General features: G+C 58.5%; 2 protein-coding genes and 1 non-coding gene across 4 annotated transcripts; 1 reads left to right on the top strand and 2 right to left on the bottom strand.

Annotated features, from left to right (window-relative positions):
- Positions 1-5599: 5599 nt before the first annotated feature.
- On the bottom strand, positions 5600-16482 carry SLC27A4 (solute carrier family 27 member 4). Of its 2 annotated transcripts, none has more exons than XM_040531575.1 (13): positions 16383-16482; positions 13272-13438; positions 12237-12631; positions 11397-11555; positions 10931-11000; positions 10731-10822; positions 10108-10217; positions 9476-9685; positions 9118-9244; positions 8801-8938; positions 8288-8452; positions 7687-7833; positions 5600-7305 (listed from the first exon to the last, which is right to left on the bottom strand). In XM_040531575.1, exons 2-13 carry the CDS (start codon positions 13430-13432, stop codon positions 7148-7150), a joined length of 1932 nt encoding a protein of 643 aa, XP_040387509.1. In that variant the 5' UTR covers positions 13433-13438; positions 16383-16482; the 3' UTR covers positions 5600-7147. The 2 variants fall into 2 exon arrangements, with proteins under 2 accessions (XP_040387509.1, XP_040387510.1); XM_040531576.1 differs by lacking the exon at positions 16383-16482 and adding an exon at positions 16203-16220.
- A 221-nt stretch (positions 16483-16703) lies between these two features.
- On the top strand, positions 16704-16795 carry TRNAR-UCU. The gene is given in 2 exon segments: positions 16704-16740; positions 16760-16795. It is a non-coding gene; the product is annotated as a tRNA-Arg (tRNA).
- A 2184-nt stretch (positions 16796-18979) lies between these two features.
- COQ4 (coenzyme Q4) lies at positions 18980-24625 on the bottom strand. Its single transcript, XM_040531992.1, has 7 exons — positions 24561-24625; positions 24287-24472; positions 23761-23857; positions 22022-22124; positions 21547-21676; positions 20743-20836; positions 18980-20296 (listed from the first exon to the last, which is right to left on the bottom strand). The coding sequence occupies exons 1-7, from the start codon at positions 24622-24624 to the stop codon at positions 20134-20136; spliced, it is 837 nt and encodes a 278-aa protein (XP_040387926.1). The 5' UTR covers position 24625; the 3' UTR covers positions 18980-20133.
- Positions 24626-24642: the final 17 nt, after the last annotated feature.

The following is a 24642-nucleotide window of genomic DNA, read 5'->3' on the forward strand; positions in this document are numbered from 1 at the left end:
CGAATAAACCTAAAACACTCCAAATAAACCCTAAGACACCCATCCTGCGTTAAATTCACGTCTCGCCATTCACTGGGCTGTTCTTTGCCTGCTGAGAACGCTTCAGGCGCACAAAGGCCAGGAGCGGCGGCAGCAGCTTCCCAGCGGCGGGGCCAGGCCTCCCTCCGCCTGCTGCCTCGCCGCTGATTTATGGTTTTAGTGGGGACACAGAAATGGGCAGGCTGGGTCTGCCTGAGTGCCGCCCCTGTAGGCAGCGTGGAAGATGGTGCACGGCTACTCAGCATCCCCTTAGCCTCCTGAAGCAAGCGCATCGCCACAGCATCAGGCCCCATCCAGCACCGCGTTAACAGCGTGGTGCACATCTGTCGCCCGTTTGTTTCCTCCTCCCGTCCCCAGAGGGAGAAGCGCGTGCACAGGCAGACGCAGCCATGGTGGTGACAGCTGGGCTGTGCCGTGGTGCAGGCGGCACTGGTGGAAAACTGCAGCCCCTTAACCCTCCCTCCTCCAACCCTCCACTCAGTGGAGGGTTTGGCTTTAAAATATACATGTACACGTGCACTCATGGAGATAGAAATGTCATATAGACGCATATACATTATGCATTATATGTAACGGGCATAAATTTACGCAGACAGATTGCTCTACGTTTATGCTAACGGAGGTCAAGGCACGCCTAACCCCGAGAGCAGAAGGTGGTGGTGTTTGTAACGGCCTTTTGTTCTGGGAGGCAATCATTCTCTGGGCTGGGCCCCAGGAAAGGCGCCATGATCCCCAGCATGACCAATGCCACTGCCGCTGCTGGAGGTTATGCTACGGCAGAGGCAAAAAGCCGCTGCCTAAAAATTCTAGTTGGATTTTGAGATATCTCTAAGTCCTGAGGACTCTGGGTATCTCAGAGATATGGCTCAGGATGTTGAACCAATTTTAAAGGAAATAGGCAGAGGAAAGAGAAGTGTTAGACAAAAATCTTTACACTAAATTCTATACACTTCAGAAATGACTGAAGCACTTTGTATACAGAGGATCTGGTAATCTGGGCTCCAGATCAGTGTTTGTAGATATGGTTTTATATGAGCTATTCTTCTTGCTTCCAGAAATCATTTATGATGCCAAATAGTAGCAGAACTGGCTCCTAAAAATCTCAATTCCTGAGCTATAGAAATGCAACAAAAAACTACAGATTTAGTGCTAGTGCTTCCCCATAAAGCAAGAAGAAATTAAAAAAAAAAAAAAGAGACAACGGTAATCATAAATACCAATTTGGCTCTTTCAAGCATTCAAAGCTGCTTACTGTTAACAATTGCCCTGGAAACATAGTCAGTGAGCACATGAGCTATGGGGGACGTTTTTATGGACAATGTGTGCTTGGGAAGAAGAGCAATTCCCATCTCTGTGCCGGATGCTGAAATCTGAGCATCAAGAATTTACCAGCATATGTTTAGGGATGGGGAAAGAAAGCATGTAATCTCCTTGAGAAAGTGTAATGCTGACATTGTTATTTCTAAAGCGTTGTAAACATAGATGGTATTTGATAATCAGGTACATAAAGAAAAAACAGATAAAGCCAATGTCCCTGCCACGAACGTGTGTCCTGTGTTCAGCTTGCTGTAACACACCATCTTCTTGTTCAATCCCAGGAATATGTCATTGTGCAGTACTTAAGCTAAACCTCTCATTTCCAGTCAATTTTCAATGTCGTCTTCTTGGTTCCAGGCACAGGAGAGCACTGGCTGAGCCCGGCAGGCTGCAGCATCCCCAGGTCTTTGCAGTGCTTCCCTTGCTGAGCCAGGGCGAGGGGGCCAGGCTAGTCCTGCTACGCCCGGCCTTCCCCTCCCACAAATTCAACTGCGCCAAACAAAAGAACAGGTTGGAAATTGAGCCTCGCAATAAAGAGGGTTTAATTTCTTTTGTCTCAGTCCTGGCTTTTTGTTTTTCAGTTTGCTTGTTGTTTTTTTTTTCTCCCCTTGAGTGCAGAAGGGGTATGTCTCCGTTCCTCTGCCAGGGGTTTATTCTGGAGGAAACAGTTTAGGTTGCCATCACATTTTACAGGAAAACATAGTTTATAAATACGATGAGGCCCAGCGCTACATGGAAACATTTTATCAGAGAGCCCTGAGCTGACGATTCAATTATTTTTCAATAAAACATCAGGGGAATGCACAAACAGCTGCTCGCATCCTTCCACACAGCAAGTCAAACTTCAAGGGGAACAATAGATGGCGAAATGGGAGCCATCTCTGAAGCGGTAACAATGGGTTTCCTCGCTCGGGGCTTTGTTTGATTTCCCAGTCTCAGTTTTGAACTCCCTCCGCCGGAGAAAGGCGCGGGGGTAGGACGGGGCGAGGGGGAAGCAGGCAGAGGGGAAGGAGGGTCAGGGGGAGTTAAAGCCTTTTGCAGCCTTTCTCTACCATTCATGTGGTAATTGGGTGTCAAGCAGAGATCAGTAAGATGGAGCTCGGCCTCTGTGCCCGGGTTAAACTGCAGCAGAAAGAAAGCGGGAGCTGAACCGATGGAGGCCTGAATGTCATTAGGGCGGGAGGAAGCGCCTCTCCCCCAGGAGCCCTTCTGCCGGGTGCGGGCCGCCGAGGCCGCTTCCCTTTCAGGGCGCCCCTGAAAGCGGCCAGACAAAGCGGGAGGGCGGCCGAACAATGCCGCACCCCCGTCTCCACCTTCAATAGGGAGCTCTAAACAGGCGTTTAACCTTCAGAATAGCTGAAAGCGATACTCCAAGCTGAGAACACGGCTCGCCCGCCGCCCCGTTAGCCTCTTCCTGCGGCCGGGGGCGAGGAGGGAGGCTCCCACCGCCATCGCCTCCTTGGCCTTGTTTGTGCGGCACCGAGGGTGCGTGGCTCTGAGGGGGGACACTGGAGGTGTCTCAGACAGGGCAGGATCAGGCCCCGGCTGCTGCTCATCCCAGCACGATGCCGGTGTCTCCAAGGAGTGCTGAGGATGGTGCAGGGCCACAGGGGAAGGACATGGTGTGGCAGGTGGACACGTCCCACGTCACAAGAGAATCCAGGCATCGATGCCAATTCAGAGCAGGGTGATGCCATGTCCTCACAGTCACCATAATCTGCCACTCCAGGTGTCACCAAGACTGTACTGACTGACCCAAAACACCAAAAACTCTCCCACAGCTTGGCCTTGCATCATTTGTGCCTACAGGAGGGGTTTCTAATTGAACGAGGGGAAATAGGGTCAACCCCCAGGCTATTCTGGAAGCTATTTCCCAGTGAAACAGGCTGGACTCCAAAAGAGCAGAGAAGGGTCAGTGCCTTTCCTGTTCCTCACCCCACTGCACACCCCAGGCTGCTTGCTCGGGAAGAGGAGCCAAGCTGCAAACAGCTTCTCAACCCCTTGGCTCCATAGTGGGGTCTTTTTGCACGAAGAAGGGCAGCAGCCGCCCCTTCCCCGCCACACACACGGTGCGGGATGACCTGCAGCACTGTGCCATTTGGGCCAGAGGATGCGAAGCTGCTGCCAATCCCCGGCCTGCTCCTGCTTACACTGGAACTACTCAGGGGAATCACGTATTTACATTTCTAAAGAGTGCACCAAAGGATAGGCCCTTCTTTGGTCCACGACTTGTCTGTGCTGCTTAAAGGCAAAGCTGGCTGGCCAGCGCTGGGAGGAGCAGGCGGGCGGCATTGTCTGGGAGGACTTCAGCGCATAAAGAGTGGTGGAGGAGGCTGGGAGACGCGAGGCTTTAAAGCTGCTTGTAGGCTTTCTCTGCAGCAGAAATTAATTTCACCCAAAGGTCCCGAGCATCTTGCAAAGCCCCTGCCTGCCTTTGGGCTGAAATATCCTGCAGTTTTGCACACCAAGCCTGGCCTGATGTGGACCGAGAGCTGGAAAGAGATACTGATCAGAAAGTTACAGCATTGTTTTTCTTAATACTGTCACTGTCCAGAATGATAGATCTGCAAAAAGCAGCCATTTCCATGGTGAAAAGCACATTTAGTTTGTAAAGCTCTTCGGCTTTGCTTAAATTAATAGGCTAATAATAACCCAGGAAGGGATTTTAATGTTTTCCTAACCTCATGCAAACAGCTTTTTAATTTTTTTAATTAAAAAAGAATAATACCTCATACTTTATATATAGTACTTTTATCTATATGCAGCTGTTGAGCCAGACTCCAGCTTATTGATCAAAGGCGAGAGATAAGTCTTACAAGGTTTCTGTAATCACTGAAAAGAGGATTCAATTAGCTTTTTTCTTAAAAATAGCATAAATAAAAAGATTTTTTTTTTTTTTAAGAGAAACAGAATAAGATTAGGCATGGGTTGCTCCCTACCAAACACCTCTCTGATGGAGGCATTTTGTCCCAGCACAGATCCAGGGCTCAGCAGAGGATGCACATGCCTGGTCTGGCAGCTTCAGTGGCACTCATACCTATGCTTCATTTTTTCTCTCTGCTCCAGCCAGGTCCCAGCCCCTGGGACAATACAAACTCGTCTTACTTGCAAATAAATAATTGCCATACTTCCATAAGCTTCCAGTGTTATTTGTATGTGTTGGACACGCAGTGCCCCTGAATGAAGTTTGCTTATTTATGTTTTCACCCACAACTTTCAGAAACAGGGACTACATCTTCCTCACAGTCCCTCTTCCTCCCTCTTCTCAGAGCAGCTTTGCATGCACAGCAGCATGGCTGTTTCTTCCAGGAAGGGAGAAAAGTGCTCCCACCTCTTCCCGTACCACTTCAAACCTTACATTTCCAGACAACAGCCCCCAAGCCTGCCTTCAGGGAGGTCAGCCTCTCATTTGATCTCTGTAGCAGAGGGCTCATCAGAGCAGGTTGTTGTTCAGCAGTGGTCTGGGGCTCAGGGGTAGCCCTGCTGCAGCTGCAGTTTCCTCCAGGCAGGGCCTGGGGTGCTGTGGATGCCCATTAGGCCCACACCTAACACAACCATCTGTATCCAAAGCTTCCTTTCCACGCCAGGCAGAATCTGTCTGGGCCCCAGCATAGATAACTCACCCCCAGCCCCAAACCGCCACCTCCCTGGGGGCTTAGACCCAGCCTAAAGAGGCACCCCCCGATGTGAGATGTTTGCTGTGCCCAGCCTGCCCTCCACTGGCAGGTTGAGAGAGGAACAGGGTCCAAAAGTGGGACCTGAGCACCTGCCGGGCTGACAGGCAGTGCTGCATTGCTGTCCCCTACAGCAGCCACAAACAGGCCCCTAAATATTATCCCTCCCCAGGGCTGGATGGAGAAGGTCTGGAAGGGAGATTAAGCTATGGAAGGGGATTAAGCATGGCAAATGTGGGGAGAGGAACAAGCAGGGAATAGAAACAGAGCAAGAGATAGCAAGAGGAGCCAGACATGCCAAAGTAAAGGAGAACTGGCCCAGAACAAACTGGGAACAGGTCTGGGAAAAAGGAGGAGCAGGTGAAGGGACCTGGGGAGGGTCTCACCAACACGTTTTCACACAGCCATTGTACCCAGCAGTAAAGAACTTCTGCCTCCTGCCCCAAAACGAGCTCAAGTCTGCACAGGGAGGTCGCGCTCTAGGGTGGCAGCTCCCACTTCCCAAATCAGCAGTTCCTTGCTCCCACACACTGCAGGACTGCACAAGCAAGAGGTAGGACACTCTAGCATAGCCCATACTCGCATTTAATTGTGAGGACAGGACAGACTGGGGCAGGCAGGTACGTTGGTGTGGAAACACAGCTAGAAGAGCAGACACACCCTGCCCTTGCAAGAGGCAGATGTCATTTTAAGGAGTAACCCTGCTGAAAGCATAAAAACAAACTGTAAAAAAAAAGAATTAACCCCAACCCCGAGTTTTCTCAGGAACGGACATTTCTGCATGGTCTCCGAGTACTGGAATCAGACATCGCTGCTAAGGCTGCATCACATCAGACACAACACAGGGAATTCACATAGCACAAGTCAGGTGTTTAACATGGACATTTCAGTTCAGAGGCCTGTTTCCTGCAGTGGAGATGGGGAGAGCTCTTGCAGGAAGGGATGCAGAGCACAGGAAGTCAGGCTGTCACAGAGACAACCTTCTGGAGAACTCTCTCCTCTCTAGGCAAGTTGCCTCTCCTGTGTTCACGGCACAGACATCGCAGCAGGAAAGCCCCAAGAGTTTCTCTGTGATCCCAAAGTGCTGAGTATGTCAAAGCAAAGGCAAACCAGACCCTTCATTCCCACTTGTCCGCCTGCTTTCTGCAAGGATGAAGGTGCACAAAACAAAGCTGCATCCATGAAAGGTGGAAGTAAGAGACCCAGAGAAGTGTCCACAAGATAGCAGGGGTCGCTCATGTCCTTCACCATGGAGCAAGGCCACAAGGACATACACGGCTGCGCCCAAGCTGGAAGAGGAGGATCAGTCCCAGACGAGCGTCTCATCTCCCTGCGAGAGAAAAGGGCTCTCCAAGAGAGGACAGGTCTGGGATGCCCCTCCCTCTACTGCACAAACCCGGGACACATTCAAAAGTACAGACAATAAATTAAGATTGGAAAAAAAAAGTCAGCATGTATAATATATATCTATATATGTATATAATATAATGTGCGTGTGATTGTGAAAAATAGAAATGTCATCCCCAGAAGAGAGCAAGGCATGGTAGAAACACATCTCTTTCCCTCTCCTGAGCCCAGCACTACCCTGCTCCCCTGATTCACAGCAAAAACACGACACCAGTGGGCCACGCAGGGGTAGGGGATGCGCCTGGCACCCAGCTTCCCTCTGGCAGTTGGGGCCCTGTGCCAAGGAGGAGCTGGCTGCATGGTGGAAGAGTGGGGAAAGAGCCCAGCACTGGTCCCTTCATGGCCTTCACAAGGAAGGGTTGCTGCAGGCAGGGGGGAAAGGGAGGGAAAGACAGGAAAAGCAAAATGGAATGGCAAGGACACCCCACTCCTCCTCAACTGGCCGGGGCCCTGCCCCTCCCATGGCACAGGACCGCCACCACTGTACCAAGTAGAAAATAAAGCCATAATGAGTCTATGCTTTGGTATGTAACCATCCCCCTCCCCTCAGTCCCCCCTGCATTCCCCCAACCCGTTATCTGTAAAACTCGTTAAATAAAATCTCTAGCGTGCCTTTATACCGCTCCTTGAACCTTTTTTTTCCCCAGTGCCTGCCCTGCCCTCTCTCCCCCAGCAGGATTTGGGGAGGTGCCTTGCTCGAGCCCCACTGGTTACAGCTTCTGCTGTCCCGACTGGATCCTGCTGAACGCCTCCTGGTCCAGGGGCAGGTAGCGGCCTTGCCTGCAGTCCAGGAAGTACAACTTGTCCTTCACGAGCGAGGGGTCAAAGCCGTGCTTACGCAGCTCCATCTTCTGGAATTTGTAGGTGCCTGTCATGGAGAAGAGAAGAGGGAGCGAGGGGTTGTAGGCTGCACACACTCCTGCCAGGCTGCACTGTGCCTTGCTGCCAAACCACACGGCACGCCGCGGGGTGGGCAGCTTTGTGCAGGGTACGGGCTCAGCAGCTGCCACCCCCCCGGGGCACCCCAGTGTCAGCTGCCACCCCCGGACTCAGCCTCGCGCTCCCAAGTCCCCAAAGCACCAGAGGAGCCGGTAAGGTGAAGGTCTCCATGGAGCGGGTGTGCTCCATCCCCGTGCTGACCCTGCTGCAGATCAGCCCCTGCACCCATGCGAGGCAGAGGAGAACACCGTGCCCCCCTCCATGCTCCCCCAGCTGCACGCCCTGTACGAGAGCACACGCTGCAGCTCACTTGTCTTGGAGACTTCGTGCAGGAACCGGAGGAAGACGGGCCGCGCGTACAGCGGCAGGGCCTTTTTCAGCTCGCTGGCAAAGCTCTCCAAGTCACAAGAGTTGTCTGGGTCAGCGATGGCTGCCATTCCTGCCTTCCCTTCAATACCTGAGAGGCAGAAAAGAAGGGTGAGTACCTGAGCACACCGTCCCCGCAGTATCACTTCTGTCTGCCCCACATCACCGAGGCCTCCAGCACAGGCCCTGCTTGGTACTGAGGCACTGACATGTCCTGCTGCGTCACCACCCTGCAGCTAAGGCTACCAGCGACACCCCGCGGTCATGGTCACCTCCTCCCAGAGGAGGCACGTGTAGCCTGTCCAGGAAGGACACAGGGTCCTTCCAAAGCAGCCAGAATCAGGCCAAACCTCAGCCTGAGGGAGGGAACCCTCTGGTTCCTGATAGTCACATCCCCAGTGGCCTCTTCCAAGCTCACCGACAGGGAGCCTCAGTCCAGCCTCTTGCAAAAGGACACATCAATCTGGACAAGCGGGACACGCTCACATATTCAGTTACCACAGGCTTGCATGCTTCCACTGATCGTCCTCTCCCCTCTCAGTTACCTGGGATCTCCACCCCATAAACAACAACGTCTGTCAGACTGAGGATGCGGCTCAGCGTCCCCTCCACCTCCGTAGTGGAGACGTTCTCCCCCTTCCAGCGGAACGTGTCTCCAGTGCGGTCCCGAAAGTACATGTAGCCATATTTATCCATCACCAGGACATCCCCTACAGGAAAGAGAGGAATTGGGGGGAAAAAAAAAAAAAAAAAGAGGTGTCAGAGGGGCTAGGTGTTTCCCCAGATCATCTCAGGGTAGCACCACTAGGCCGGGACAGTCCCCAGGCGCACTCAAGTACCCCATCATAGAATAATAAAATAGTTTGGGTCGGAAGGGACCTTAAAGATCATCCCATTCCAACACCCCTGCCGTGGGCAGGGACACCTCCCACTAGATCAGGTTGCTCAAAGTCCCCTGCAACATGGCCTTAAACACCTCCAGGAATGAGGCACGCACAGCGTCTTTCAGCAAACTCTCACTCTGTTCTTAGCAGACACAAGGGCCCCGCTCGCCTCACCTGTGAGATAGGCAGCGTCCCCTTTTGTAAACACGTCCCTGGCGATTTTCTTGTTGGTGGCTGACTGATTCAGGTAGCCATCAAAGTGCTGCAAGGGGTTGCTCTTGACAATGCGGCCCACCAGCTGCCCCGGCTCCCCTGCGGAGAGAAGGGGTGAATGGGGGAAGTGACCACCCACGGCCAAGAAAAAACAGGAGGTTTAACAGGATCGGTGCAGTTTAACCAAGCAGGGACTCAAACCCAGCTAAATCATCACGTATTACATGACAAAAGTTTCACACAGGGCTGAGGAGACCTATCCCTGTGGTTGCCCTTACCTGGTTGGCAGCGGATGCAGACACCATCTGGCCCCCGGATCAGCTCCATGGTGTCTTCGTCCACTTTCACCAGGCCGATGGGGTACACCCCTGGCAGGATCCTGCTGTTGAAGCCGCAGGACCCAACCTAGGACAGAAGGCGCTCAGAGCCACGGGCAGCAGGGATGTCGCTCCTGCCCCAAGCCCGCAGAACGCGTACATCCAGCACACCAGGGAGCTGGCACCACACCACACGGCCAAAACCCTGCAGGCGGATGCTAACGCGTGCCAAACCAGAACCAAACAGCCCTGCTGGGTTTCAAACCCTGCCAGGCCAGCGGGCACGCTCTGGGCCACGGGGAAGGTGGCAGGGCCTTACGTTGTTGTCGAAGTTTCCCAGGCTGCAGTTGCACTCGGTGGCCCCGTAGAACTCGGCCACCTGGGCGATGCCGAAGCGGGCCATGAACTCCCGCCAGATGGAAGCCCGCAGCCCATTGCCCAGCGCCATGCGCACCCGGTGCTGCCGCTCCACCTCCTGGTAGGGCTGGTTCAGCAGGTAGCGGCAGATCTCCCCGATGTACTGCACGATCTACGGGGGACAGAGAGGAAGGACACCTTAGGACCCTGCACCAGGCCCTGGGGTACGCAGGGACTCATTGGGGCAGGTAGGAATGGACCGACATGCAGAGTCCCCTAAAGAGGCTGTGCTAAGTCCAGGAGTCTTACTAACTTGTCCCCTGCCTGTCCATCCCTACTTAACCCACTCCTCCAGTCTATAAAACCTATCCAAAACCTTCTGGCTAACGCTGGAGCACAGGAAGGACTTGGAAACGTGGAGTGATAACTAGAGGGGGGAAGGATGCAGCTCCACCACGCTGGAAGGCAGCTCAGGACAGACAGGCAGAACTAGTCCAGGCCTCCCCCCTCGCATCAGCGGGTTCGCCCCAGCTCGACACAGATCCCCAGGCTCCTGTCCCCAGTTCCACCCAGCCCCTTGCCTCGCGGCCTCACCGTGCAGTTGTACTTCACGCAGTCCTCCCAGAAGTGCGAGGCCGAGAACTTCTTGCGGATGACGATCGTCATGCCCTGCAGCAAGCACTGCCCGATCCCCACGATGTTCCCTGCAGAGAGGCAGCCAAGGAAGCCCTCAGTCCCCACACACCTCCCACCCAGGCAGGGCGACGCACACGCCACGCGCCGGCTCACAGCAGGTGGGCGTTCATCTGGCCAAAGTGACCCTGGGCACTGGGGAGGAGACACGGGGCAGCATGACAGCGACACCAGGGGCAGCGCTCTGTGCCCAGACATCCTACATCTCAGCGAGTGAGGTGGGCACTGCTTCTGCTTCCTCGTGAGTTTTCACGTGGGGCAGCAGCACAATGCAGCTATTCCAAAGCCAGGCTAAGAGCTGGGATAGCTGCCCACCCACACACCCACTCCCCCACTCCAAAGGTCAGTCGGATCGATTCCTTGCTCTCAGATAAAGAGAAAAGCCTCGGGTCAGACGCTGCCAGCGGCAGCCAGCTCCTCTTTGACGCAGAGGTCGGTGCTGCACCAGCCCCCAGCCTGAGCCCCGAGCTTGGCGGAGGGGAAGGGAAGTCCAGACGAGCAGGGCTCCGTGGGGCACGTGTTACCTGCAGCGTGGTACAGCGGGAGGCAGTCGTACATCACGTCATCGGGCCTCATGCGAAAACCGTAGAAAACCAGGCTGGACATGCGGAAGTACCTGGGGTGTGAGAACCAAGGGGCACCTCAGCAGCAGGGCCAGGGGCTTGGTGCCAGCGGGGCAGAGCTCAGCTCCCATCCCCCCCACAGCCCCTGCCCGCGGCCTCACCTGCAATTCACCACGATGGCAGCCTTGGGCATCCCTGTGGTGCCGGAGGTGTAGATGTAGAAGAGTTTATCTGGAGAGCAATGAGGACACAAGGTCACGTACCCAGCACCACTGCAACCAGTCTAGCAGCTGGCTGAAGCAGAAGGAGGGGACAAGTCAAACTGTACACTCTGCTCGTGCCACTTGAGCCAAAACTTGGTTATGTGACAGCACCGAGAGCGTGCTGGGTTCAACCTTGGCAGGGTCAGGCCTGCTGGACACACGGAGGGCACAACACGACACTGCTCCACACACAGCTGGGCTTCGGACACCACAGTAAGACCCCTCAAATGCCCCAGGCCCTGCTGCAGATGCCTGCCCTCAGCATCCTGAGCAGACCTTCTTGCTGGTGTTGTAACCAGCTGAAGACACCAGAAACCTGCAGAAACACCACCCTGAACCTGGCTCCCAGAAGCTGACCACGTACCGAGGAAGCCCTTGTCGGGGGGGGTTGGCTGGTGCCGCTGGGCCATCTGCAAGAGGGGGTCCAGGTGCTTTGCACCAGAAAGTGCAGACTCGGGGCTTCCTTCCCCTGACCAGTAGAGATGGATAGACTTCTCCAGGGAGGGCTGGACTTCCTGCATAGCTGAGAAAGTAAGGAAGAGAAGTGGAGAAAGAGCACGGGACGAGTACAGCACCGAGACACCCAGCCCTCGCAGACGGTCTCAGGAAGACAATGCCCCGGGTAGCAGCACCCCCGCTGAGCTCAGCAAAGTCCCAAAAGGCCTGACAGCCCTCCCAGGCAGATGTTGTTCTCATGTTTACCAGATGCTGGGGCCACAGCCCAGGCTCCTTCAGAGACTTGAAGATCCTGTTCTCCACCTCTCCCTAGCCAAAACCTCCTGGGTGCCAAGAGGTCTGTTGACACCACAGCCTCAGGCGTGTGGGCTGAAACCGAGGAGCTGGAGCCGAGGTGCTGCGGGGATGTGGCTACCAGCCACGGAGAGCAAGGGGAGGCTCGTCCCTCGCAGCACGGCAGGCCTGGCCCGGTCCGGTCCGGGGCTCCCCGCAGGGAACAGACCCGAGGGGCACCCGGAGCACCCACACGGGCCTGACTGGGAGCCAGGTGGTGCACGGAACCTGCCCATCGCCAGCTACTGCCCCGTGGCCAAAGGGACCGAGGTGGGAGGGGAGGGACAGACACCAATTCCTTGATAATTCAGCCGCACGCTCTCTTCCAGATTCCAGCTCTATTTCCCGCAGGAAATAAACACTAAATCTACAGACCCCTCCCCACCCAGCCCAAAGGGACGTGACTGCCCCTCACCTTCCATCATCTCCACCCCAAAAATCACAGCCTTGGAGTTGGAGATGGTGATGCAGTGCAGCAAGGCCTCCATGCGCAGGTTGGAATTCACCAGGGCCGTCTCCACCCCGATCTTGGCCAAGCCGAGCCACAGCCCCACGTACTGATTGCGGGACTCCATGAACAGAGCCACCACGTCACCGGAGCGGAAGCCTTGGCCGTAGAAGAAATTGGCCACTTGGTTGGAGTACTCATCCAGCTGCCGGAAAGTCCAGCTCTCGCCGGTGCCTTGGAAGATCAGCGCTGTCTTCTCTGGGTACTTGCTCGCGGTTTTCTGGAAGATCTTGGCGATTGTGTTCTTCTCCTTCACGTGCCTCCACACCTGCCACTTCACCCGCAACAGGACCAGCCCCGTGCTGCCAAAAGAAGGGGAGCAAGAGGGAAGCTGCTCAGTGAACCCTGTAAAAAGACTTCCTCCATCAAAGCCGGCACAGCACGGAGACCTTGCTTGGAGCTGCAACAGCCCAGCGCTGCTCAAGGCCTTACTCTAGGCCAGCAGCAGCTCTGGATGCTTCCCCAAAACAGCGTGGACATAGGCAGAAGCCCTCTGGAAAAGCCAGGAGGCCAAGGACAGAGGTGCTGTGGAAGGCTGCAGACAGGGATGTCCCCCTTAAAGGGACACCTTGGAGCCTCAGGGGCTCTCCAAGAGGTGCCACCACTCCCCACCAGCCACATCTTTGCCAGGTACTGGCACAGCCTGGTACCAGCCAACCCTGCCCAGGCTCCTAGTGCCGTGCCAGCAGTTTTAGGGACAGAATGAAGTACAAGGACAAGGTCAGTCACTAGATTTCAGAGCTCAGCTGAAATCTATCTTTCCTGGGAAAACTTTGACCGAGAGTTTGGAGCCATCTGGGCGCGGCAGAGGGAATCTAAGGAAGCGCCAGGGAGATCTGCAGGCTGGGTGCCAGCAGAAAGCCAGAGCTGTGCAGGGAGCCGGGGGCTGCACTCGCACACCCCAGTGCAAAGCTGTTGGGCCACCCCAGCCAGGACACCTACGTGACATCCCTTCGTACTGTCTTGATGAATATGAGGAAGAAGTCCCATCCCCCGGACCCCAGGTAGAAGACGAAGAGCGCAGGGATGGCCTGGGCCCAGGACAGCTCCAGGCTGACCCTGAAGAACAGCAGCAGCGCTGCGAAGGCCGCCAGACGCAGCATCGTGGCCTGCAGGGAGAGAGAAACCACAGAGATCGACCCACGCACCCCGGACTCGGCGACAGCAAACCCACGGGCAGGGGGTGCATTAGCAGCCCCCAAGGCCCCCAGCATCACTGCTGCTCCTCGCAGCGAGGACGTAACGCAGCAGGCCAGATCTCCTGCAGGTGTAACGTTACCAGAGCCTGGCCACAGGCGCCAGGTAAGCCACTGGCACGGCACAGCACTGCTTAGAGCTCACCAAAAGCCTGGCCGTTCCTATTTGGGAGCCCCAGCCAGGGACAGACCCATCCCAGCAGCATTAGATGCAGGATAACGTCACTTCACGGATTTGGAAGTGTTGTTGTGCAGCAGACTCCGTATAGATTTTAGAAGGCACCAAGGCAAGGCCAGGCAGGGTGAGCTCAGCTCTCACTCCCAACCCAGAAAAGCTCAGCTCCAAATCCCTCCCTGCCACCCCTGTGTCCCCACAGCCCACGTCTCCCAGGCCCACAGCATCAATTCCCCTGTATGCCTGGCTCCAGGACAGCCGCCGTGACTGCTGGAGAGCTCAGCTTCACCAGCTCCCCAGCACAGCTTGGACAGGAACAGGAAACTCCGTCCTTTAAGCTCTGCTCGTGTTTGTAAACTCTCATGTCAGCGGGCAGCTTCCTGGCCTGGCGCTGCTGGAGACGTGGCCGAGCGGATGGGGGGCCACGAAGCCGGGAGTGGGGCAGAAGAAGAGGGGCTGTCCCTGCCTCCAGACACACAGAGACCCTGTCCCCATGCCCTGTGGGCAGTCACTGGTATTTCTGACCCCAACAAGCAGCTCCTCTGTCCCCATCCCAAAGATTCCCCACACGCAGCTCCAGGACTTGGCAGCGATCACATTTTAGCAAAGGCCCTTTCCAGGTAGCGGCATCAGGCAGAGGAAACCGACAGTGACACGACCCCAGCACCCCAAGGGCTGCTAGATAAAACTGGTCCTTCCTGGCATGGAGCGTGGGCCACAGAGGAAGGAAACATTCGTGTAATTTCCCTTTCCCTCTTGAAAATGAATTCACTGCTCCAAAGCTGGCAGCCCTGGGTAGCTCTGCCACAGCCCATGGAGCCGGGAGCCACGCTACAACTCCAGGGCTACCCCATGCCAGATGACACGAGATGCAGGAGCCGAGGCAGTGCCACACGGTCACCGTGCCCTGGCACATCACACTGACTGCCTCACGTCCCAGCAGGAGCGGGTTGGGATGTACCAGAGCTCAGGACGCTGTTCCCAGCCGTGGGGCCGTCCCCCAGCCCGCAGAACCCAGCCCAAACATCCCCGCTCACGTCAGCACCTCCGAGCTCTCCCCACCAAACAGTCCCCAGGCTTGAGGCCCCACGCCACAGCCCCTCGGCCCTTTAGCAGGGCAGGACCCGCTGTATTTTTATCCCCAGGAGCCTCTCTGCTCAGTTTAACAGGGCAGCTCCCAGACCACCACCAACCCCCTGCGCCTCGGTCAAGACCTGGGCCCCCGGTTACATCGGACAGACGGGGAGAGACAGGTGGGGGGGGCACACTCCGCGTGGGCAGCGAGGCATTTCGGCTCCCACATGAAGGCGAGACAGGCCCAGACAGGCGCCTCTTATCCGCCGCTCTCATCTCTCCCGCACGCCGGCGTGCCGAGCGCACGAGGCCCCGTGCCTCCCGCCGGGAGAGGAGAGGCAGCGCGACAGTGCCGGGCACGGCAGGGCCGGGGGTCCTGCCTGCCCTTAAGGATTCAGCTCTTGTCCAGCCGCGTCAGCGCACGGAAAAACAGAGCTGTCTGTAGCTCCGCAGGCGGCTGGTGCGATGGAAAACGCAGGGATTCGTCACCTGGGCACGGAAAGCCGAGGAGAGCTGGGGAAAGGGCTCAGCCCGGGGAGCAGCCGCCGTGGGGTGGGGGCAGGCGGCGGGATCCCAGGTGCTGCAGCTTCACCCGGCCCCGGCAAAACCCTGCGCGGGGCAGGAGCTCCCCGTGAGCAATTCCCCAGGCGGGTGGCACCTCCTTGACGTCTCCAGGGTGCACAGCCCCACAAGGAACCCCCGTGACCACCAGCCGGCCAGCGCCCACCTCCACCACAAGGAGCCGGCCTTCGCCCCAGCCCCGACTCTTACCCCGCTGCTCTTCCCCACGCCGGGGTTGGCAGCAAGAGGCCTCTCGGGCACCAAAACCCACCACGAGCCCAAAGGCAGGAGCCCTCTGGCCACCGCCAAGAAGCCCCCGGAGCCCCTACAGACTGTGGGGGCCCTCCGAACAGTTTGGGGTCGAGAAAGGGACGGCTCAGCCCAGCGGAGGCCACGCCGCCAGAGGCACCGAGGGGCACGGAGGCAGTGACCGTGGGCAGGCAGCTCGGCAGCAGCCGGCGGCCGGGAGGCCCCGAGGAGGAACCCACCGGCCCCGGGGGCGGGATGGCGAGGCCGAAACCCGGTGCCACGGGTGGGGAGGCCGGGCTGAGGACCGACCCCCCGGGGCCCAGCCCCAGCAGCCCCAGCCCCAACCCCGCCAACCGCAGAGGCCTGGAGGCTCCCCGGGGCCCCCAGCCGGGGCTGCAGCCCCGGTACCACCCTTCCACCGGGCTCCCCGGCCGGCCCCACCGGGCTCCCACCCGCCCGGGAGGGGGGCACACGGCAACCGGGCGGCGGCACCGGGACCCTCCCCGCCCTGCCCCAGCCCCTCGCTGCCGCAGTCCCCGCCTCGGCTGCCCGGCCCCCGCCGCTCCTCGCCGCCCTGCCCGGCCCCAGCCCCCGCTTCCCCCGGTTCCCCTCCGGTACCGGCAGCGCCTCCCGAGGACCCCCGGTGCCTGCCCGGTTTCGCCCAGAAGGGCCGCGGCCCCCGCCAGCCCCGGGCCTCCCGGGGACATCGGCAGAGCGGGGTGGGGCTCCCGTGCCCGTGGCCGGAACGGCACCGGGAAACTGCAACGGAAGGAGGAGGGGAAGGGGCCCCGCTCTTACCGGGCTGCGGCGCGCTCCGGTGCGGCCCGGCCACCTGCACCGCCACCGGGAGCGGGAGCGGGGCCGGGAGCGGGGCCCGCCCGCCGCTGCGGCACGCCCCGCGGGGCCCGCCGGGAGTTGTAGTCCCGCCCGGCACCGCCCTCCGTGCGGCCCCGCCGCGGCTGCGGGGCCGGAGCTGCCCCGGGGCTGCCCCGGCTCCGGGATCGGCACCGGGACCGGCGGCTGCGGGGCGGGGGCGAGCCGGAATGGCGGGGGGGGGTGGGGTGGGGGCGTGGCGCGGCGCGGGGGGAAAAGGCGGCGAGGGCGGCGGGGCAGTCCGACGGCTCTGTGGCGCAATGGATAGCGCATTGGACTTCTAGCGCGGCGTGACGGGAGTCATTCAAAGGTTGTGGGTTCGAGTCCCACCAGAGTCGCATTTTGCCCCCCGGGGAGGGGGAGGCTCCGGCCCCCCGGTATCAGCGCGGGGACCCCCCCGAGGGCACCGGCGGGGGAAACGCGGCTCTGCCAGAGAAAATGAGGGGGGGGGAGGTTCTCTTGTTTTACATGCCTCGGTTACAGCGGGGGGAGCAAGCAGGGAGAAAGCGCGGGGCAGCCCTCACAGCCCGCTTCCAGCCCCACACCGTGGGGCTCAGGCCTTGCTGAAGCCCCCTTGGGTTTGGGGGACACGGCGGGGGGGGACACGGTGGGGTTCAGCCCCATTTTTGCCCCCCCCCACCTCCTCCTCCCTCCTGGAGGAGCCGCTTGCACCTGCGGTGCTGCTGTCAGTCAGCGCCAGCAGCCTGACAGATGTGGGCCGGGTGCCGGAGGATGAGGCTATTCCAGGCCCGGAGGTGGATCCCCGCACTCGTTCCATGGCTTTATCTCCCATTCGGGATGAAAATCATCCTCTCCATGTCTGGACGTAACGACAAACCACCGTGACGCTTCAGAGCAGGCAGCAAATCGGCAGCAGCCACTAGTGCAGGATTCCTGGCGTATTTCTGATTCCGTCATCACCCCTCAAAAAAAACACCAACAACCCACACAACAAAACCCAACAAAACCCTCCAGCACGGTGATGTGGCAAAACCGGGAGGCCGACAGCCGAAGCTGCCTGACTTCCTCGAAACCGGGCACGCCGCCGCCCTGCAGGCCGGCCTGCGGGGCCAGGCTGAGTTTGGGGCCGCAGGGTGTCTCGAGCTGAGGGCACCGCGTGTCTTTTGGCATCAGCCATGCCACTGCTATTGGGAACTGTGTGGGAATGAGCCAGGGAAGGAGCGTTTTGGGGCACGGCCCCTCTCTTGGCTTAATAAACATGCACCAGTTTTTGTGGGGCGGCACGTGGTTCAGCAGCAGTGTCACCCCCTTCAGTGCCAGGTATCGGTATTTGGGGTACAGCATCCCCAAACAGCCAGGCAGCCCCCCGCTGGCAGTGGTAGCGGAGCTGCCACTTGTCTACAGCAAATACGTCCTGAAAACCACACATTTTTGCATGGCTTGTGCCTGGCCTGCCAAAATCCTCCCTGCTAGCTCCCTCCACTGCCCCCGCCTCTATTCTTACAGATAGGAAAAGCAATGGTAAAGGCCAGCAGAAGCCACGGTGGCACTTAAGTGATGCGGCTGAACAGATGCAGTTTAAAATTATATTACGTGCTATTTGTGCAGCCCTGGCACCGGCCCAGCAGGCGACCTGCAGCCCGGCGCTGTGTGAGCGTGGCGGACAGGCCTCTGGCTGTCCAACCTGCAGCCAAACACTCTTCGGGAGCATCATTTCCTGCGCTTCTCGGTCACTGCTCGTGGCTTTCTGGACGAGGTGAATCTTCCCTTCCCTTCAGTTTAACTGCCTCAAAACCCCAACACGTTTCTGATGCAGAAAAGCACATTTCTGGGTACGGTTTTAGGGCTAATCGTTCCTTTCACCTTGACCAGTATGATACGACAGCCCCCACTCACTCTATATGTTTATAAAATATCCTTTATTATCTGCTTGAAATAGGACTACAAAATCTGGGAGAATATTTCGTAAATTACAAGAAATCATCTCAGAATTGGGACTTAGTGTTTTTGTTAGGGACAGGAACACCCTGCCCCGCAGGACGGCAGCGTGGGTGCACCTGGGGGCAGCGGCACCCGCACGTCCTCTTTGCCCAGTGCCAGGGGTGACTCAGGGCCACGTCCTCCAGGCAATGCTGTGGGATCCCAGCCCTCTGCCCTGCTGCTCACAGCAACTGCAGCCCACGTGCTGGCGTTAGCACCCACTTCAGAGAGGCCTTGTCAGAGCCAGGGTTGAAAATGGGGAGTCCCAATGGAAAGCAAGCCCATCCCCCTGGGCTTGTCCCTAAACACAGCCCTGGTTCTTCCCCTGCCCAGCTCCATGTGCAAATCCCAGCTGCAATGAGGCTGCTCCAGGTGCAGGACAGGGGATTCACAGAGCACTGGGTCGTGTGGCAACCCCAGCCCGCAGCCTGCTTTGTGCCTCTGTGCCCCCGAGGACGCGTGCCCAGCCGCTTGCCTTTGCCACTACCACAGACAAAGAATGAGAGACCCACGTCAGATCTCCCCATCGGACGGGGAGGTGGGAAAGGTGAGTGGAAGGACAGGGATAACAAACCACGGGCTCCACCACAGATTTTATTAAGCGAGAAGGAATTTCAACAGCAAGCCTCCACGTACAGAGACCCACCTGCCTTGTGGCTCTCTGTTGAAGCATTTCACAGCTCTGCAATCCAGCCACTGGCAGTCTGGGTGGCTGTTTAATTAACCCACACAGCAATCAGCTCCCAGACAGCCCAGCACAAACCACCCCAGCAGCCTCCGTTCCTGCTCTCCCAGGATTCAGCCCCTTATTCCCAATCACGCCATTTTGTTTTCTAAGAGGGGGACAACTCCTACTGAAAACCCAGTACAATCATGCAGATTTCACATTTTTCATGGGGAGGGACTATAGGGAGACCAGTGGCCGCCTGGGATCTTTCCAACAGCAGATTCAGCAGGGATAACTTCCAGAGGTATTTCCCTGCCTGCTTTTAGAGAGGAAAGAGGAGGCAGGCTGAGCCACCCTGCCCCGGGCCACAGCACACTGCGCCAGGACACCGATGTTCTCCCTGCGTGCCAGGGCATGAACTGTGTCTGAAAGAACTCCCTGAGCACCGCCAAGCTGCTCTCAGAGGCAAAAAGCACTCATGGTGTGGTAACACAGCCTGTATTCATCCATCATGGGAGCTGGGCACCAGCATGGCCCTGGCTGCTGTGCACACCAAACCTGCCCCTGGGCTGCTCTGCAAATCACAGGTTTAGCTCTGACCCAGCACCAACATACGGCTGTAAACCCCTGGGAGGGAGGGAGGAAGGATTTACCTGATTTACCTGTGCAGCATTAGAGCTGCAGAGCACCAAAGTGGTGGTTTGCTCTGCGCCAGCTCTGCTCCCTTCCCATCCCAGCATTTCAGAGCATCAGTTCCAGAGTGCTGCTTCCAGCAGGACCTGAGCAGCCAAACTCAGCTGGCAAAAGCACAGCAGGGCTTGCCATCTCTCCACCAAATTACAAACAGCACAAAGGGTCAGGTTTTGTCACGGCCGGGGGAGATGCAGCGTGGCCTCTACCAACAGGAGAGCGCCAGCTCTTGACAGGAGAAAACTCAGCCCTGGGACAGGGGCAGCTGGTGGCAGAGCCACACGGGGCTCGCATGGCAGGAGGAGATGGAGTGCTGCAGGGGAGTGGTTGCTGTCTGCCAACAGGGGATCCCCCGTCCCCTCCCTGTAGCTTGAACTCTCACACTTGAACAGCTGGGGGTGGGAGGATGCCAATTTCCTCCCGCAGGGACTCCACGCTCTGCTCCCAGCGCTGCTCGTAATAGACGTTCAGGATACAGCTGGCATTGCGCCCGCTCCGAATTGCCCAGGGAAGCAGCTCCGTAGCCAGGACCTGCAGTTTTCTGGAACAAAGCATGCAGAAGACGTTGGGTTTGATTTTCTCCTCCAAGCCCCTGTTCCAGGCAGATGCAAACCCTGTGCCCCTCCACCCCTCTAGCATTCCTCTTGCTTATCTTATAGGGGAAACTCAGGCACTGAAGAGGACACTGAGCTGGGAAGGTTACAGTCAGCAGCAAACCTGAGACCAGAACTCAGGTTAACATGCAACCCCATACTGTGCTGGGCCACCAAAACAGATGTGCCGGGGCAGGGAGCAGCACCATAAGGGTCCTGCTGGCTCCAAACGTGCCCGGCTGAGGGCAGCCAGGCTGGGCACCACTCCTCCTGCCTGGTGCAGTGGGGAAGGGACCCGCTGACAGCCCACGGGAGAGTCTGGGCTGGAAAACATCACCAAGGCTGGCACATCCCCAGGGCAGAGCCTCCCTCGTTGGACCACGTCGGTGCCTACCGTGCGTTGAGACGGACGGGGCCGAACGCTGCTCCCAGGATGCACATTGGCAGCCCTGTCTGGATGGCTTCGAACCATTTCACCACGACCTCGCCTGCGAGGAAGCAAGGAGGCAGTGAGCAGGCAGGGAGCAGGTGGGGAGCGCGATCCCATGCCAGAACAAGCCCCCTCCTGTGTTACCCACCAGGGACAGCCCAGCAGCCACCGCCGGGGGGAGCAGCACGGAGCCATCAATGCCCCAGCAGCTTGGGAAAGGCCTCCCAGCAGGCTGGCTTCCTGCAGATCCTTAGCAATGAGACGCTAAACCCGGATTCCCCCGCACGGCTCTCCCTGTCTCTCAGCATGGGAAAGCCCAATTCCAACCCCGGTCCCGTCTCAGCCAAAGCCTAAGGGACCTGAAATGCCGGTTCCCACGGGCTCATCAGCAAGGCTCAACTTGTGACATGCCACTGAGTCAGACACAAAATGAGGGGAAAGGACACGGGGATACGTGGCTGAGGAACAACCAGGAACCCCCGGCGCTTGTGCCTGTGCTCAGAGCTTGTGGCGCAGCGCTCCCTCGGTGCTGCACCAAACACCCACCCACGACCAGTGCATCGCCCTGCAGGGTGACAGAGGGTGCATGTCCTGTGCTCTCTTGGTGCAGGACAGCGATGCTGCAAACCTTCCCACGTGCCTCTCTGGGCTGAAAGATCAGGGAATCTGCCCGGCCCGGCCCATTCGGTTCCTGGGAGCGGCTGGTGGCCGCACACCATCACTGGGGTTTGCTGAGCAGCTCAGACCGCCGAGCCCACGGCTGCTCACCCAGCATGTTGGTGGGCATGCCCAGGAGGGTGTGCATCAGGTCGTGAACCTCCCGGTACCGCTGGATCACATACGCCAGCTCTTCGTCATCAACAAACTTGGCTGGCATGCGGGTGTCCGGAGAAACCTTCTGTAAAGGCAAAGAGGTGCGGTTCAGCCCCTCCAGAGCTCAAGCTTCTGGCCTCAGTCGTTAAACAGCACCATGAGTTCCCCGTCAGCACGTCTCCCGCCTCCTAATGATGTGGCTGTCAATGACATAGACAAAACCCACAGACTGCACAGCACCCGTGACATACCCAGCATCACGCAACACCCTGCATCACATCCCAGCCTCGCAATTCCCACTAATCCCCTTCATTTCCTGAGGGTGCCCTACAGGTTTCTCTACGGCTCTAATCTCCCTCTAAAGCTCATCTGTGCTCTTGGCACAGGTTCCCAAGAGACCTATTAGCACCCTATTAAACCCCACACTCACGTTATCCTCCAAAAACCGGATGTATTCGCGGCCCAGCGTGCCATCCGGCAGCCCCCGCAGCCGGTCCATGTCCAGGGTGGAGAGGCGGATGCGAGGCCGCTCCCTGAAAGGGAAACGCAAGTCAGTGAGCCTCGCCGTGAAACCCCCACGGCTCGGGGGCTGGAGAAATGGGGACCTGGAGCCCCCCATCCTGCCTCTGCCCTCCCAGGGCATCTTCCTTGCATGGACCCCAACTGCTCCCCACAGGGCCAGCCCCATCCCTCGTCGTGCCGGGACACATCATCGCCGAAGGGCTCGATCCGAAGCCTTGGCACTAGGAGCTCCCGTCTCGCTCCCCTCCAGCAATTCTGGTCGGAAGAACCACGGTCTGCTCCTCACCGAGCCGCCGCCGTGCTGGCTGGCAGCCAGGCCTGGGAACAGATCTCCCTAGTGCCCCCTGCAAAGCAGCCAGGACTTCAAAGGAACAGCCCCAGAGAGGGGAGGGAATTTGTTCTAAATGCAGGTTTAGTTTCTTTCCTGCTCGGGCTTTCATCGCCAGCCACGTGGCAGCCATGCACGGAAAGGTCTCCTTGTCCAGGTTGCTGGCAAACAGGCACCGCACGGCCCTGGGACTAAACAAAAGCCTTTTATTTCCATGCAAAGGACAATTTCTTCTCATGATAAAAGCCTCGCAGTGGATCCAGGAACTGCTTAGCTCCTGGAGTGGAGGTGCCAGGGAGATAAGCAGGACCTGCACCAGCTTTACCCTGGCTGCAGACACTTCCTTGTGTATTTGGTGTCAAAGGGACCTCACCAGCTTGAAAAAAAAATACTCGCATGCACAGATCAGACTGCTGCAAATCTCTGCTGCAGCAGCAGGGCAAGGAACGGGTGGGATTGTCTCTCCTCAGCCCTCGGTGTCTGTGCTGTGCCCTCGCTCTGGGCAGTTTCCCCAGGGCACAGCCCCTGCTCCTGGGGCTCTGCGTGCTTTGCTGGGTCGGCATGCAGAGCCCCAGGCAGGATCAGGCTCTGCACAAGCACATGACACGAGGCAGCCTTCCCCTGCCACTTCGTGGAACAACACCCAACCGGCAGGCGTGACGAATAATGAGAAGCAGGGAGAAGGAAAGCAAACGAGCAGTAAGATCGTGGTTAATAAGAGACTTATCAAGTCCCTCCTGCTCCTGAGCCTTGTCGCGCTCGATGAGTCCCTGTAGACATGGAAGCAAAAGCGATCAAGTCTTATCTAGGAAGATAAGAGGCCTCATTTCACAGCTTAAGGAGATGCCGTGGGCGCCTGGAAAAAAGTATGGAGGTGCCCAAGGAGAAGGCAGACCAGGGGAGATGGAGCCTCCAACGCAAGAAGATGCAGCAGCAGGCACAGCGGAGAAAACCCACCGCGTCCGTGGATCTCATCGCAGCTAGGAGAGACAGCACCTGCCAGTGACAGCAGCGAAGCAGAACAGACAGCAGTGCTGAAACAGGGCCCAGGGGCTTCTGCGCTGCTGCCCCCAGACCTGCCACAGGCTCCCGTGATTGTTAAAAATGAAGCGAAATCAGCAACCGGGAGGCTGGGAGCTAACAGAACGCCTGTGCCCTGGCGGGCCGGGGAGCACGGGGCTCTGCCTTTACAGGCCCCAAGGAGTGGGCTCGGCGGTGACCTCCCTCCTCACCCCAACCCACGGCGGGGAGGGAGAGGTGGAAGGACGGACGGACGCGGGACGGGGACGAGGGACGGGTGTGGATGCGGAGGGACGCACTGGAGGATGCGGTAACCTTCAGGATGGTGTTTCATCTTGTCTCGCAGGTTCGGCAGGGCCAGGCAGCCCGTGGTCTCCCCGAGGACTGCCACCATGTCTGCAAGAGAGAGCGGGCAGTGACGCACGAGCGGCGGGCACAAGTGCTTGGTTTTGTGCCACCCTCGGTCGGCAGGTGAGGAAACGGGGCAACGATCCCCGAGGCCAAGATCACATGGGGAGCTCGTGGCAAAGAAAATCCCTGCCTGGTGAGGATCTTCGGCCTCGGGGCTGCTCCTCCTCGCTGCTGGCTGGGAGATGGGGAGCGGGATGGGGCTGGTGGCACCGCAGGGGCTGGCAGGAGACCGCTGGGGGTGGCGGGGGCCCCTCGCCCTCTTCCACAGCCCCATGCCAGGCCCTAGCCCTGCACTTGTGCCTTTCTGAGACGGGAGAAGGAATGAAGCCCCCCGAGCACCAACCAGGGGACGGGGGGCTCGGGGTGGGATTTGCTGGGAGTTACCGGGGGTCGTGGGCAGGGAGCCCACCTTACCGTGCCTGTAGGGGTCCCGGAGGGCCGCCAGCGCCGAGCCGGCAGCCAGCAGCGCCTTCTGCAGCGGGCTGGTGGGGATGTGCCCGGGGTACAGCGGGAAGCCCCCCTCCGCCTCCGCCTCCTCCTCCTCATCTTCCTCCTCCCGCCGCTCGGCCCAGGGCCTGCCGCGGCTCAGCCCGGCTCTGCCTGCGGACAGCGGCGGGGCTCAGGGCCCGGCGGGGCCTCCCCGGGCTCTCCGGGGCCGTAGGCACGGGCGGCGGGGGGGGGCGCTTACCTGGGCCACCGGGGGCCGCCCGCAGCAGCGGGACCCCCACCGCCGCCGCCGCCCGCCGCAGCATGCCGCGTCCCCCGCCCCG

Source organism: Cygnus olor, chromosome 19, assembly GCF_009769625.2.
Source record: "Cygnus olor isolate bCygOlo1 chromosome 19, bCygOlo1.pri.v2, whole genome shotgun sequence".
Classification (NCBI taxonomy): domain Eukaryota; kingdom Metazoa; phylum Chordata; class Aves; order Anseriformes; family Anatidae; genus Cygnus; species Cygnus olor.

Coding starts and splice junctions, on each gene's coding strand:
- SLC27A4 (XM_040531575.1), bottom strand. CDS start 13,432: ATGCTGCGTCTGGCGGCCTTCGCAGCGCTGCTGCTGTTCTTCAGGGTC. Junction 8,939..9,117: donor CTGCATCCGCTGCCAACCAG/GTAAGGGCAACC, acceptor TTCTCTCCGCAG/GGGAGCCGGGGCAGCTGGTG. Junction 7,306..7,686: donor GCACGAAGTCTCCAAGACAA/GTGAGCTGCAGC, acceptor TCTCCATGACAG/GCACCTACAAATTCCAGAAG.
- COQ4 (XM_040531992.1), bottom strand. CDS start 24,624: ATGCTGCGGCGGGCGGCGGCGGCGGTGGGGGTCCCGCTGCTGCGGGCG. Junction 22,125..23,760: donor GAAGGTTACCGCATCCTCCA/GTGCGTCCCTCC, acceptor TTTCCCTTTCAG/GGAGCGGCCTCGCATCCGCC. Junction 20,837..21,546: donor CATGCCCACCAACATGCTGG/GTGAGCAGCCGT, acceptor GCTTCCTCGCAG/GCGAGGTCGTGGTGAAATGG.